Consider the following 14,451-nt stretch of genomic DNA (forward strand, 5'->3'; position numbering starts at 1 on the left):
GGAACAAAACCAATATGAGTATACATAAATTTCTTACTTGTCTTCTTTGCTATCAGTCTTCCAGAAAGCTAAAGTTATATTACAAACACCTCAAATTTCCACTTTGGGATGAACAGAAAAATGGAAAGACATTATTTCCTATTTTACAAAATAAAACATCAAGTCAGAAGAAGAATAAAGCTCATCTTTATGCAGTTAACATAAAAGCTTGAGTACACCCGTCCTTCTCCAAGAAATAAGACGCCAGCACTGCAAGAGAGGCAGCCAACAGGTCAAAGAACAAATAGTGAACACAGCCTCCTCTATAGTGCGTGACTCCCTCAGGACTGACGCAAACTCTGGCAAGCCATTGTTTCTAGACATCCAGGGATCCGGGACATGTAAACTCAATGATTAGAAGGCATTTCTCTGAATTTGCATGAGAAGATCTAAAGAATCAGAACAAAGATCCAACTGCTTTGCACATGGCCAGATGTTCACCACACCACAACTCAAACCCAAAGGCAAGCTTTCCAACAAATACACATCCAAAGCATGCAGTTCCAAATATGCAACCATATACACTACAGAAAACAAAGAGCATCCTTATGCCTGATGAGTGAACTGGTTTTATACTTTGAAATGAAATCAGATATACTTAATCCTCTGAAATTAGAAGGTCTAGTGAGGCTTAAACTTGGGGGGAATACAGAAACTTGCTGAGAATTTAATAAAAACTGTAAACCCTCATCCTAGAAAATGCATACACAAACATACAATCCTTTTTTAGACCATGTCTTCAGTAATAGAAGTTGAAAAAATTAAACTTTCTTTGCTTTTGTCACGGAAGCAACTGTACACTTTCTAAGACACTATGTGTGTATGCATGTGCATATATATATATATGTATATTATATATATATAGATATATAATAACTAGCTTGTATGTGACTTTAATGCTATAAATACTCACTGCCTTTCTGGTACTTTTTTTTTTTTTTTTTTTTTTTTTTTTGAGGGATCTTCCCGGACCGGGGCACGAACCCGTGCCCCCTGCATCGGCAGGCGGGCTCTCAACCACTGCACCACCAGGGAAGCCCCCTTTCTGGTACTTTTAAAGCACAGCCAAAAACAGTTTGGAATGGAATTCCAAGTTGGTTCCCTCTGTCTCATAGATGCCTAACAAGTGGTTAGTTCTCTGAAACCACCAGTTCACACTCCTGTACAGCTGTTCCAAGCCAACTGGGATTCTAGGGAAGCAGCTGGACTGACCAAGGGCGTCACATGTGCCTAAATAACCAACCTATCTAAACCCACAGCCAATCCTCAGTCAACTCCATGGTCCTAGGGAGCCCTAACCTGTCGCTTCCATTTTATCACCACTCACTAGAAGGGCAGCCGACAACTGGAAACCTCTGCAATGAGTACAAACAAGCAGAAGCACTCTTAGGGCAGCATTTCCCTAAGTGTATTTCTCAGAACACAAATCCCACATGACACCTCCTAAAAAAAAAAAAATCCACATAAAAATAAATTAGGAAAATAGTGTATAAAATACAGGCCCTTCTTGGAGTCTGAAACCACCAACAGCGTATGTAAGGTGCTGAGAAGCCTACAGTAACTTAACTTTGTCTAACCCAGCATTTCCCTATTTAGCCAAAGAACCCACTATTCATATAATAACAATATATTCTGCCAAAATATATCTTGAAATGCTTCTCCAAAGAACTGAATTACAGTTTAAAACTATCTTACAATATAATTTCAAATTAATAATAATGAGGATATAAAGACTTATTTTCCTGCATTTTTTTAAAGGAACTACTTTGTTTTGCTCTGAATAGTCTTTTATCATAACATTCCACTCTCTGTTTACAAACATCCAACTCAAAGCTATCTTCTATCATTGTTCAAGAATGTTCATTCTCATCAGTAATCATTGGCCTCCTCATCTGGAACAAATGATTTTTGTATGCTTTTTGATTCCGAGGATACCTCTCCACCTCAATCACAATAATTTTAAGTCTAGGGGAGGTAACCTGGGCTTCTAGCAAACATTATATCCCAACAAGAGTTTGGGGCTAAATAATTTTAAAAACCCTTAAAAAAAAAAAAAAAGCAAAGCACTCCATCTTTACATCTCTATGAAAATCAACATTTTGAAGATCTAATGAAACTTCAGTTAAACCTTTGAGACTAGGATTACTGACCTTTGGTTCATGTAATTAACAACGAATTTCTTAAAAATCTAGTCATTTCTTAGGAAATATGAAAATATTGAAAAGTAAATGTAAGTTCCACAGAGCTGAACAAGAAAAAAGGCAAAAGATAATTCTAAATGCCAACAACATATACAAAAGACCGTCATTACAACCCAAATATAATTTGTGGCTCTGCTCAGGATTTCAATTATATAAATAATTAAACCAAGACAAAGCCAATCACTAAATCCCTGTGAACTTAAAAAACAAAAAGCACACAGACACACTGCATTTTGTTCATCAAAGCATGATCCTAGTGTAGAGAACACTTGCAAAACAAAGAAGGATCACCACACAGAGACATGGAGGAGTTTTTTTCCAAAATATTTTATCCTCATAAAAGGATACCATACCATAGGGAAAAAAGATACAATTACAAACATAAAACTGTAGAATTTTTAATCTCCTAGGGAAAAGGGGTTCTTGGTTTTAGGGGTTCTTGTTTTTTCTTTGCTGATAAGGCAAAACAGATCTTTAGATTATCATTTGTTATAAACCTGAGTTGTTTTTTTCCTTTAAACTCAAGAATGAAATAAATTAATTTATATTATACATTTATTAATCTGGAACTGAATACTATGTTTAAAGCATTAAATTTTAAATCATAGTTTATCTAGATAATGATAAACTTATTGAATTTATTTTTAAAACCCTTTTATTTTGAAATAATTATAGACTCACAAAAAGAAGTTGCAAAAATAGTACAGAGAGATCCTATGTAACCATCCCTCAGCTTCCTGTCTTTACATTTAAGCATTTATATTTTGGTTTCAGAGGGATACAATTTTTGACAGTTTATGAAAAAGTAAACAGTTTAAGAAAAATCTAATAACATGGTAAATGTCTATTCCTGGAAGAGGCTCTAAGAAAACATACTACTGACATCAAATACCACTTTTATCACATGATACTACCTTTAAAAATTGGTTTTCTGAGATACTGTTACCAATTTCTGCCTCTTTTGATGTCTAGTTTTCTTCCATTTTTGCAGACTTCTGAAAATTGTAACTTAGCTCTGATTGAAATAAGCTTCCCCATTCCTTTAAGTTAATATATCTAGCCACATTAAATGAACAGAAATTACAAATGGAAATCAAAATGCTTCAGATTTAACATAAAATCTCTAATCCTCTAGCACTCAAAAAATAAAACAAACATGTCTAGGTTGAAATTTAATTCGTTTGTCAGTGCCAACCTTTTAGGGGGAAAAACATTGTGTAGGAATGACTGTCCTTAAAGGTCTTTTACAGTTTCTTTGGTCTTAGGGAAATGGCCAGTCTTATGGATAACTGATGACAGTTTGCTGATGAAAGATCTTTATCTTATGGGAATTATCTGACCAATTTTCTCATCCTATACTACCAAGAAACATAAACACAAACATAGTCCCTTTTCTCATATTATCCTCCACCATCACTTCCAAAACAAAGTGGCTCACAGTATTTTAAGACTGTGGACCATTTATCTCAGCGAACTCAAACTTTATCCGAAGCATATCCTGACAGGTTGCTCAAAAGCTCTCTGCCCAGTTATTCCTTTCCAAGAGCTTCCTGTATGTGTGGCTGATCCCTGGAGTGGTTTGTGTTCAGTGATAGCTTCCTAGCATCTCATTAGCTTATACCAAAAACCTCAACTAAGTAACCCAGCATATAAATTCTCACTTATCTAAATCATATTTTGCATCTTAGGAAAGATAGTCTGGAAGCATCATGGCCTATATAGCATACAGCTAAAGGGAGTTCAAAGCAGGAATGACCAAAAGGAAATAAATCATATTTACAGTCGTCTTTCTACTGAAAAAGGATACTTGTTATTCTAGAATGATATTTTTTTATTAAACTTTCAACACACCAAACATTACAGTATGCTTACTGGCTGCATCTTTGTGTCGTAAGAATACGATATTACACATTCTTATAAAAATGTAAACACATTTTGCTTACTCATGGACAGTAGTAACCTTATTGACAGAAAACTTTACATAACCCAGTATTATCCTTTGACTTTGCCCATGGAGAAACCTGGAGTTAAATTTACCATTCAATTTTAGAATCTGTTAGGGTTAATATAGTTCTTTCTCCTACAAATTTTTTATTTTGCCAAAAACTCATTTTAATTTTCCTGTTTTACATATTTGACAATTGTAAGTCACTTCAGATACTTTTTGAAAGTGTTAGTAGAAATCATAATCGAAAATGACTACCCCTGACCAAAGCATAAGCAGGTGATTAATGTGCTAACCACCCATCTCCAATAAACACCAATCCTAGAGGACAGTGAAGTCCTATGGTCATGATTTCCAACACAGAATATTCAAACAGATTTCCGATTGCTGGACTCTAACAGAAGACTAACGCATAACACACACACACACACACACACACACACACACACTCTCTCTCTCTCTCTCCCCCACCTGTTGCAGAAGTAATGTGAAACTCATTAGTTTCTTTCTCTCAATGCATCCAAACATGAACAAGACTTTGAAGACTACCCTGTTTCTCATTAAAACTTTCAAGAAAAAATATTTACAATGACATAAAGACTTCTGTATAAATAGCTACCTAAATACAGAACAAATTGAGAGGATGCAGGTCAAACACAGCTGAGTTCCACTCAGCTCAAATTAGACAAGTCTCTTGAGTCCAAAACTGTTTTCCTAACCTGGGGGTTTCTGCAGGATGTGACAAGATTTGCTGAGCACCATAGTAATCTTTTAAGACACTAATCAAAAACATGGTCCTATATTTTAAAAACCCCAGAAGTAGTTTTAGGACAGCAGAAGCACCTCAGCCACTAAAATAAGCAAGATTCTATTGTAAGTAAAAGTACCCGCACAGGAAATCTTTGAACAGTTCAGCAACCAATAAATAGAAAATGTTCTTTAAAATCTGCTATTTCCGATTACTCCATTGAATCCTTCAACTGCAGTTAACTCTATGGAAAATAATTAGTTGTCATAAAGGTTTTGACTGCATGATATGTTTCTTAGGAAGAACACTGGTCTGAGCCAAGCATGGTGAACCTGGACCAGGTGCACGGTAGGTACTTCTAGTTCTCTGGCAGTAAGCGCCTCCTGAGTAGTGTCTAACAACCGGGCAAGTGTCAGTTAGACTTTACAGCCTGGCATAATAACGATGCTAACACATTCAGCTCTCCCGAAATCAACCCAAGAAAGAGATGACTAGAGTTAAAGATGTACTACGAATACACAGGTCTAAAGCTCCAATAAATTAAAACAGCCCTTGCTAACCTGTATTGAACACATGAGCAAATACTTTTATATTGAAGTGCATACAGTCAGACAAATATTATATATAACCATCTTTAATATTTATATGTATGGTAGTAACTCCCCCAAAGATTAGACTTATGAGAGCATAATTAAAAAACACATTCCTCATTGCTTTTTAAAGTTAAATACAGGCTTTTCTATTGAAGTAAATAGAATATTAGAATAATATATTTTCCCTAACATCTAAAATAGGCATCAGATTTCTAAACAGAAGAAAAAAAGGCTTCAGCTAAAGAGCCACATATTAGATATTTAGACTGGTATAAGGATACTAAATTAATAAATTAACTTGGATAAACTAACAGTGCACATTCAGAACCGAAGTGTAGCTTTGGGCCAGCAACATGTGAACCAAAGGCAAAAATCTGCCAAGGTTAAGGCAGGTTTTTTATTTACAGTACAACGTGTTTTCTTTTTTCCCCAAGTTCATTTAGCATTTACCTTGATGTTACTTAAAGTGCATTGCCAAGCTAAAACACGAGCTTCCTAACTAAAAAAGAATTGCTGTCATAGAAAGTTTCTTTTGTTTTAGAGTCTTCCTTATACCTATTCATGAATTTTCTTTTTGCCTTCACACACTTCGTGTAAGAGATTACTGCAACAATTATATGACTTTGGACACAAAGCATGAACACTGTCAGGGTGACAGCCGTTGTGAGGAATTACTTTCTTCTTCTGCTGGAGTCAATTTAAGTGTTGGCAGTTTCCGAGGAGGAAGTTGAGGGCTTTGGCGAAGATTGTCATCCATCTGTGGAAAGTACAAAAGGTACATCTGACTTATGGCTATGGCACCACTTATATGGACTGTGGCCTCCCCATCCAAACTATAGTCTAGAAGAGTACCGAACCTTATGTTTCTAGGACTGCTAGAGAAACCTTTTTCTTGCAAATAATCTCTCAAGAATTCTAAACATCATACCTAAATACTGGCTGACTCAGTATATGTATGAAAGCAATATGGCTCATCCTTGATGACTTCACAAAGTTACAATAATTCCACATAATGAACAGTCTACTGAACTCAACCACAGCACAACTTGGTGTAAGAGATCTTCTAATATTAAGTGTAAAAGCAGTATTTCTGTTACATTACTCTTCACAGTTTACAAAGTATGTTCTCATTTGATCTTCCCAACACAACTGTAAAGGAAAAACAAAAAAAAAGGCGGACACAATCATTCCCTACTTTACAGATAAGCAAAATGAAGCTCAGAAAGGTTACCAGATTCGCATTAGGTTGCAAAGCTAGCATCAGAGCTGAAATGTGAACACAGGTCTTTTTATTCTAACACTATTGTTCTTTCAACTATATCTCATTGCCTCAATAAAAATGACCTGTACTCTACTCAGAAAGATCACCTCTTTAAGGCTATGACTATTTAGACCAAGAGAAGCTAAGAAAAGATACAGAAAGAAGGATAAATTCTTTAGACCTAATCCAGAGGCACTGCAAACACTGGATCAGTTCTAAGTCTGCTCCAGAGAAACAAATCAAGAACATATTTAGAAAATGTCCAAGAGTTTCAGACTTACCCTAAGGAGTACGTTAGCATCCCAGGAAATACTAGGACAGGGGTTACTTAGAACTGAGTCAGACCTTATAAAACTACTTAGAAAACTACCTTTAACCAGGGTACCCCAAAATCAGAGTGCAAGGTCCTGGTGTTAAGCTGCTTCATAGAAGACTTGAAAGCAGCTGCCATCAATGACCCAAAACCAACAGAATATAGCATCTTATCACCTACTTGATAGGTAGGCTTTTTTAGAGTTCTGAATATAAGCAGCCCAAAACTCTCATCTTCTCAAGATGCTTTTATAAAGTACAGGGGAAATGTTTCAGCAGAGGTACATAGGGTTCATAATAAAGGGAAAAGAATAAAAGATTAACTCTTAATTTTCCGAGGGAAAAAGTATTCCCAGTGAACTATCTGAATCAATTGTGATCTTTTTTTTCCTTGCAAGAACTAAGTTCCTCAAACATAACTCTTTCTTTTTTTTAAGCTCTAGATTTCCTGTCTAAATGGTGAATGGTGGTAGCCAATAGAATTTGTTGTTCTAATGTCTTGTAGCAAACAGTGAACTGTACTGAAGGGCAGATGGGAAGTGGGGTGGAGAGAGGTGCTGATATAGGGTCAGGAAACTCTCATATATTGATGATGCCAAAATGGAACTGTATCAAGTGGTGACAGGGCCTCCCGGCTTCACTTTCTGCATATGTAGGTATTTCATGGTTCCCTTCACATGTCTAATGAATTTGCCACAGATAGAAATGGAAGCTATACTGGACAGCCTTCATCTAGCAGAAAAGTATCTAAAACAGTCTGAGTAATCTTTCCATTATCCACACTTAACTCTCAGTGTATTCCCTCTCATGAGATTTGCTGGGTTAGGCTATGAATTAAGACAAACTTGGCTTTCATTCAGCTTACCCAAACTTTAATAAGAGGTACATGCAATACCATAAAAAGAAATAAAATGGTCATTCCAGAGAGTGGCAGCTATAAATCTGGCTATTACCAACAGTAGTAATGGATACATACTTTCATTCATGAGTTAGATGACTGACTAACTGCAAAGCCCATGCTGGAATCCAATTTCTAGGGTTCAAATTCCCTCTCTACCTCTTGCCAGCTGAAAGGCCTCGGGCAGGTGATGTTATAAGCTACTCTCGAAGCTTCAGTATCTCATCTGTAAAATGGGAATGACAAAGTACCTGCACACACAGAGCTGCTGTGAAGATTAAATGAGATAACTCATATAAAGCTCATATAACACAGTGCCTGTTACTCAATCCCCCAAATCCTCTAGCCAGTGTTATTAAGCCACAATGACCTATTAGTTTGTGAAAGAATAAAGCATTATGCATTTGCATAAGAAAAAAAGCAAGTTTATCAAACATTTGAGGAAAAAATGCATAACTCCCTTGTATTTTTCCAATTAGAATCACCCTTGAAATTTCCATTGTTGGCTCCCTCCCCTACCCAATTCCTCAATATCTTTCTCAACAAATGCATACTCCCGAAGTGGCAGAATATCCACACTGGCAAAAATTGTAGACAACGTTTAGAACAGAGGATAGGAAGGAGACAAAATAAAACCATTTACGTGGAAGAAAGAAAAAAACACCATAGTGCTTTTAGCAAGACAGGATAAGCACAGGTGCTTACAATCTCAAGAAACGTTAACCCTCAGAGACAGAAAGAAGCAGACAAGCAAGCAAGGAGTGTTTTCTTGTTTGTCTCTCTCTTTTTTTGAAGCCAGGCTTTTGGGTCTCCTAACTTGAAAAGTACTACTAATTGGGTGGTAAAAGTAAATCCAATACCATTATCAGATCTTTCCCCATAGCAATCAGGCCATTACTGGCTTCAAAACACTGTATTTTGTACAGCTTTAGTAAATGTATGTTTAAACAGCTTTCTGAAAAAATAAACTTAAAAAAAAAGAAAAACTGAAAAGGTAAAGTTAATGCATAACCCAAAACAATATTAATTGCAGAAAGGAAAATACTAAACTACTATAAAATAACAATTGAAGTAAACTTGACCTTTTCAATCAAGTTGGATTCCTTATTTACAAGTTGTGTGAGTTTCTGCAGATTTGCATCTACCGTTTCTTGTCCAGCAGGAGAGATGCCTAAGAAGCCAGGACAGAAATCAGAAAGAAGAAATTCTGAAAGCCTTACAGGCTGTTTAGATTCAAAGAATATTGAGTCTATCCAACCCTAAGTGCCCCATTGCCCACCACACCCTCCAAAAAAGGCAAAGTGAAAAACCATTCTGGGTTCAAAGGCAAACTTAAGAGGGAGAGTAATGCTCCAAAACCAAACCCTAAGCTAAAGGACTACATTTGTCCTTAAGGAGACCCTGTTAGCCAAGCATTATGCAGATAGCCAAGGTCATTAGAGCACAACAGTCCTCATTTCCTTCTCAAATATGACTTGTACCTTCCCCCCCATTTCACATAGGTCTTTAGTTACAACTATTTGAACAGCTTTCTAAGGCCCAAACAGTTACCCATAAAGCATCCGAAGTACTTGGAGGAACTTTAAAAAATACAGATTCCTGGGATCCATCCCTAAGGGATTCTAATTCAGTGAATCTGGTATAGGACCCAAGATTTTGTATTTGTTCTGTAGTCAGGTTTGCTAACCACTGCTCCCAAGTAACAAGGTTGAAAGTTATTCAGTTTCATGACCCCCAAACTAACCAACCCCTCCCTTGTTATATACAAGTGTATTACATACAAAACACATAACCCACTATAAAAAGTAAACTGTCCCTAAACCAACGATCCTTATGACTTCTATTCCTTAAAAGGACAATTCTGGCCAACTCTCCCCATACAAATTTTGTGTCCCAATCACTTAAGCACAAGGCCCAACACTCTCGAAGAATCAGAGCCTAAGTGACAGGTGCCCTCTGTTTACTATACCTCCAGTCTGATGTAATCAGTTTTGAAGTAGTGGAATCATGGGAGTGTACCTCACCAAAATCAATCTGCTGCTCATTTCTGTTCACACAGGAAAATGCTAGAAGCAACATTTAAAGTAACTGCCCATTTGCATTAGGATAAATACTATCTTTCGGCAGGGACACAATAAATACCTGTGGTTAATTTTAGAAGAAAATGACCCACTTCAAAGGAGCAATATTTAAAGAACAAGAAGCAAGAACTGTATAAAATCCAGAACAGACAAACGGCAAATATATATTTCTCTATTTAAAGAAGAACTAACACATGGGAGTAAAAATAAGTTGGAAAAATGCAACTTTCTGAAGTTCTATAAACCAGCATTTAAAGACAATATACAAACTTCTTTAATAAGTAATGAATTTGGCTTATACATCCTTAGGAGAATATGCAAGTATTCTATGCAAACAAAGATTAGCTGAAGAGGAACCAGCTTACCTCCAAGACTAAGCCTAAAATAACTGTTTAGGATGTCATCACAAAAGCGACACAGGTTGGAGAGCTGTTTCAAATGTTCTTGTAACTGAACTTTAGGAAAGCGTACTTTATAAAGAGGTGCGAGAAAACCAAACACATAGGCATCCAAAGTAGAAGGCCTAAAAATAAATTAAGGATTTTTTAAAAGCACATAGAAAATATTAATTTGGGATTACGTTAAAAAAAAAAACACTTTTTCTCAAATACATTTGTCAATTCTGAAGTATACAATACGGTCTTTTAAAAGGTTTACTACCCATTCTGGCTTATAGAAATGATGCAGCTAGGGTTTTACTCAGTTGTAGCTTTTAAAAAATACTCTACCCATTTTATTTAGAAGAAAATTAAGTTGTAAATTAAAGATTCATTTTTACTCATAAGTGTTATATAGAGACTGGAGGCATGGTGGGAATAGTCTTATAAGTTTCAAATTCACATATGTAGCATATTAAGTCAATGTAAGATTACCGCAACAGAAAAAGTTTCCTATAGTAAAAATCCATTAAATATTTTTTTAAGTGAAAAACTCATTGGGGATGGGGTGGGAGGACCAGGCAAGGGAACTTGCTTTAAATAACTGCTCACTGAATACATGCAAACAAAACATCAAAATGGTTTGCAAGGGAATGCACTCACGTATCTCCAAAGAAAAACTGAGATGTTCCCAGTCTGTTTGACAGAAGATTTAGGCACTCCTTGGCATCTCTGTATATCTAATAAGGATGAAATTACATCTCAAAGGTAGGAAAAATACTTTGAGAACTCCTTTTCAGACTGGCATCTATAGATAAGTTCATCCCTGCTCCTTCTCTTGTCCCTCCTCTGGAGGGCTCTTGCTCTGAAGGTAATTCCAATCATACCTGAGCTTCTACATCTCGGAGGTGGTAGAGGGGAGGCTCTCCCCTGGTCAGGAGAATCCTATTCAGTGCTCCCTTAGACATCCTTCCAGGCAGGATCAAACTCAAGGGAAAAGGCATTCGTGAAGCAAACCATGGCTTTGTCACAGTAAAGTAATTGTCACTCTCAACCCAGAATGTGTGAAGCTGCAAAAGGAGGGAAAAAACACTACGAAGATATTCTTTTACTAAAAGGAAGATCCTCAATCAATGTGAACGTTTTTCATAAATATCTCTGAATGAAGTTGACTCCATACAAATTTTCCAGTTAGGATGACTCAAGGATAAATCAATGTTTTTAAATGTGTGAGTTTTGTTGATTGCTCTAACCCAAGCACCCAGAATAAGGCCTGGAACATAGTAGGTGCTCAATGAATATTTGTTGAATGAATGAATTACAGTTGGCCCAACTCTATACATGGACAAACTCCAATCTTTCACAGAGAATCTTTATTTCCAAAATGATATTATCTTTCACTTTGTTGTTTCATACACTAGTTGAACGTCTAACAGAATCAACCCAGTTCTGCAGTTACATGAAAGAATCAAGACTGATACATAAATGAAATTTCTTCTCTTAAGCCTTTTCCATTATTTTTCTTCTAAATCGACTAAGTACATTTTCAGTAAGTCACTAAGATACTGTAATATTCACCAATGCTCACCACTGCAGGAAGAAGCTTCTCTTCGAGGAGAGCAATGTAAGCTAGTGTATCTGCCCCTTGTTTTGCTGACAGTTCATAATCGGCATTATATTTCTATTAAAAAATAAAAAACCAAAAACCTCATAAGTCAAGAACATCCCAAAACAGTGAAACTAAATAAATTAGGACTCCTATTCTTCCTCAAAAATGGCAAACATATTAAAAGGGGAAAAGAGAAATACAAATTCAGTGACAGATGCTGCTTAATGCAAATAAAGTTCTCAGCACAGCATCATGCACACGTTAAGGTCAATAAATGTTAGTTTTAGGTGTTTATTTATTATTAACTATTATTTCAATGATTGTTAATGACCTAGTTTAGTTTAGTGCATGACATGTAGTACAAACTTAATAGAGGCTATTATTATTCTTATTAACAATAAAGAAAAAGTTCTAATTAGTAGCATTTTCCCCTTGAAAAGAGAAAACCTTCCAATTGAGAAAAGTTCTAAATTTTGTTGATATAGGACTTCTTTTTTTAAACTATTGGCAAAATCAATGATAACTTTTACATTTATGTAAACTGTTACAGTTTAAACATTTTAGATATATAAATCTTGGCATGTTCAGATATTTTGGATACATTATTTCATGAAACATTTAACTGCAACTATTAGTTTAAGTGCTTTTAAAAAATAAATAGTTGCTAGTTGATGGGAACTCAGACCTCACACCAAGCACAAAATGTGTAGCAATTATGGAACTAAATTTACAATCGTATCAATAAGTATAATAGTGAAAATGGTTAAATTGAATCTACTTACACCTAAGCTTCGATAAAAACCAAGCAAAGTGCATGAAAATATAAACTGACTATAACTCACTATATGCCTTTTGAATCACAGTACAACTCATGATTTAGAGCAGTGACTCTCAAATCTATTCTTATTTCAAGCCCTATGTATCTCCAAAATAGAATTCTAAAAAAAAAATTTTTAATGCACTTTCTTTGGAAGCAACATGCAGGGATCAAGAATCTATTTCTCCAGAAGGAACCCACCTGTTTTCTTAAAAAGTTTAGTATTTTTGCCGGCTGAGAAACAATACTGTCTTCAGTTGTCAAAACTGGTACATCTCCTGTAATCACAACACAGTTTACATGTAAGGAAGAGACTCGATATCCTCTGAAGAGACTCCAATACCCTAAAAACTATGCCAGTCACATTTGGAGAAGAAAAAAATGAGTAACTCATCTTAGGTTTTTGCAATTTCACACACACACAAAAAGTTTTGGAGAGCATTTTCATTTCTCATAATTTCCACTGATTTGGCTTCTCCTTTGAAGTATTACTCAGAATGATCAAAACATAAGCAACACACAGCTAAGGTCGTGGTAAGAACTAAAACCCCAAGGTACTCCATGGCTACAAGCCCCCTAGCTTTAAATAAGAGGGGGGAGGGTGCTTACAGAGGGCAGAAATGGGTGTTTAAAAGTTTACACTGTACCTCTTGAACCTCTCCAGGTGTTATCTATGACATTGACTTTCAGGGGTGCACCAGAAAACTTGGCGTAAGCCTGAAAGAGAGTTTGCAATAAAACATTTTAGACTGAATACGTAATGCAAATCTGCAGAGCAGCTTTACTTCAAAGCCGGGTCCCCAGAAGGCAGAAACGCCTGACTCGGGGGCTGCGTCCCTCCCGCTACTTCTAGCCGGGGTTGCGCGCTACCAAGATTTCGAGGACTTTTTTCCCCCCAAACGTTTGAGGGATGCAGAGCGGGGAGCGCGCGCCTACTGCTTTGGGCTTTCATTCCACTGCACAGACGGCTTTGCAAGGCTGAGAAAACTCGGAGCCAAGCGGAGAAGCCATGACTTCTCCTCCAGGATTCGGCGGGGCCACAGGCTAGGCTGTAACTCGTTGGACGGGAGGGAGCCCCGGGCGGTGCAGCGAGCAGCGCCCCGGCCGGCCGGGCCCGAGCGCGGCGGGAACCAACCCCAGCCGCCGGGACCCGGACCAGCCAGCCTCGCGTCTCTGGCCCCGCCCCTTCTTTCCCGCTCCCTGGCCCGCGAGGCGGCCTCACCATCACCACCAGGGACTCGCTGTGCACCGACGGGAGCCCCCAGCCGCCTCCCCAGCACCTGAGCTCCAAGGGCGCCGCCATCTTGCCGGGGCCGACCTTTGCTATCCCGGAAGTACTTTTGCTGCCTACTTTCCGGCACGTGGAAACGCGGGGGCGGGGCGCGAGGGAAGGAAGGGTACTTTGGGGACTGGGAGAGGTGCAAGGCGGGAAGGGCCGCTGAAGGGGTTAACAACACGCTTAGCATCAGTTTGGCCTGGGGTTTAAGAGTCCTGGGCAATGTCAAACAACCCGCCAGTAATTCCTCAAGTACTTATTGGCTGCCATGTGTACCAAGCACTTTGACTATTA

The 14,451-nt window shown here is 37.4% G+C and overlaps 1 protein-coding gene across 2 annotated transcripts; it reads right to left on the reverse strand.

The window, feature by feature from the left end:
* Positions 1–1,017: 1,017 nt before the first annotated feature.
* Positions 1,018–14,186, reverse strand: MTX3 (metaxin 3). 2 transcript variants are annotated; one of them, XM_024755724.1, is made up of 9 exons: positions 14,104–14,186; positions 13,529–13,598; positions 13,083–13,159; positions 12,044–12,136; positions 11,343–11,525; positions 11,119–11,195; positions 10,444–10,601; positions 9,080–9,168; positions 1,018–6,283 (listed from the first exon to the last, which is right to left on the reverse strand). In XM_024755724.1, exons 1-9 carry the CDS (start codon positions 14,182–14,184, stop codon positions 6,173–6,175), a joined length of 939 nt encoding a protein of 312 aa, XP_024611492.1. In that variant the 5' UTR covers positions 14,185–14,186; the 3' UTR covers positions 1,018–6,172. The 2 variants fall into 2 exon arrangements, with proteins under 2 accessions (XP_024611492.1, XP_024611493.1); XM_024755725.1 differs by lacking the exon at positions 9,080–9,168 and having other exon boundaries at positions 6,190–6,283.
* Between the last annotated feature and the right edge of the window lie 265 nt (positions 14,187–14,451).

This window comes from Neophocaena asiaeorientalis, unplaced genomic scaffold, assembly GCF_003031525.2.
Source record: "Neophocaena asiaeorientalis asiaeorientalis breed wild unplaced genomic scaffold, Neophocaena_asiaeorientalis_V1.1 scaffold37, whole genome shotgun sequence".
NCBI lineage: Eukaryota > Metazoa > Chordata > Mammalia > Artiodactyla > Phocoenidae > Neophocaena > Neophocaena asiaeorientalis.

Excerpts from the sequence above, each read along its gene's own strand:
- MTX3 (XM_024755724.1), bottom strand. The coding sequence starts at position 14,184 with ATGGCGGCGCCCTTGGAGCTCAGGTGCTGGGGAGGCGGCTGGGGGCTC. Across the intron at positions 12,137-13,082 it reads TAAACTTTTTAAGAAAACAG|AAATATAATGCCGATTATGA; the intron begins GTGGGTTCCTTC and ends ATTTTTTAATAG. Across the intron at positions 10,602-11,118 it reads CAGTTTTTCTTTGGAGATAC|GCCTTCTACTTTGGATGCCT; the intron begins GTGAGTGCATTC and ends ATTTATTTTTAG.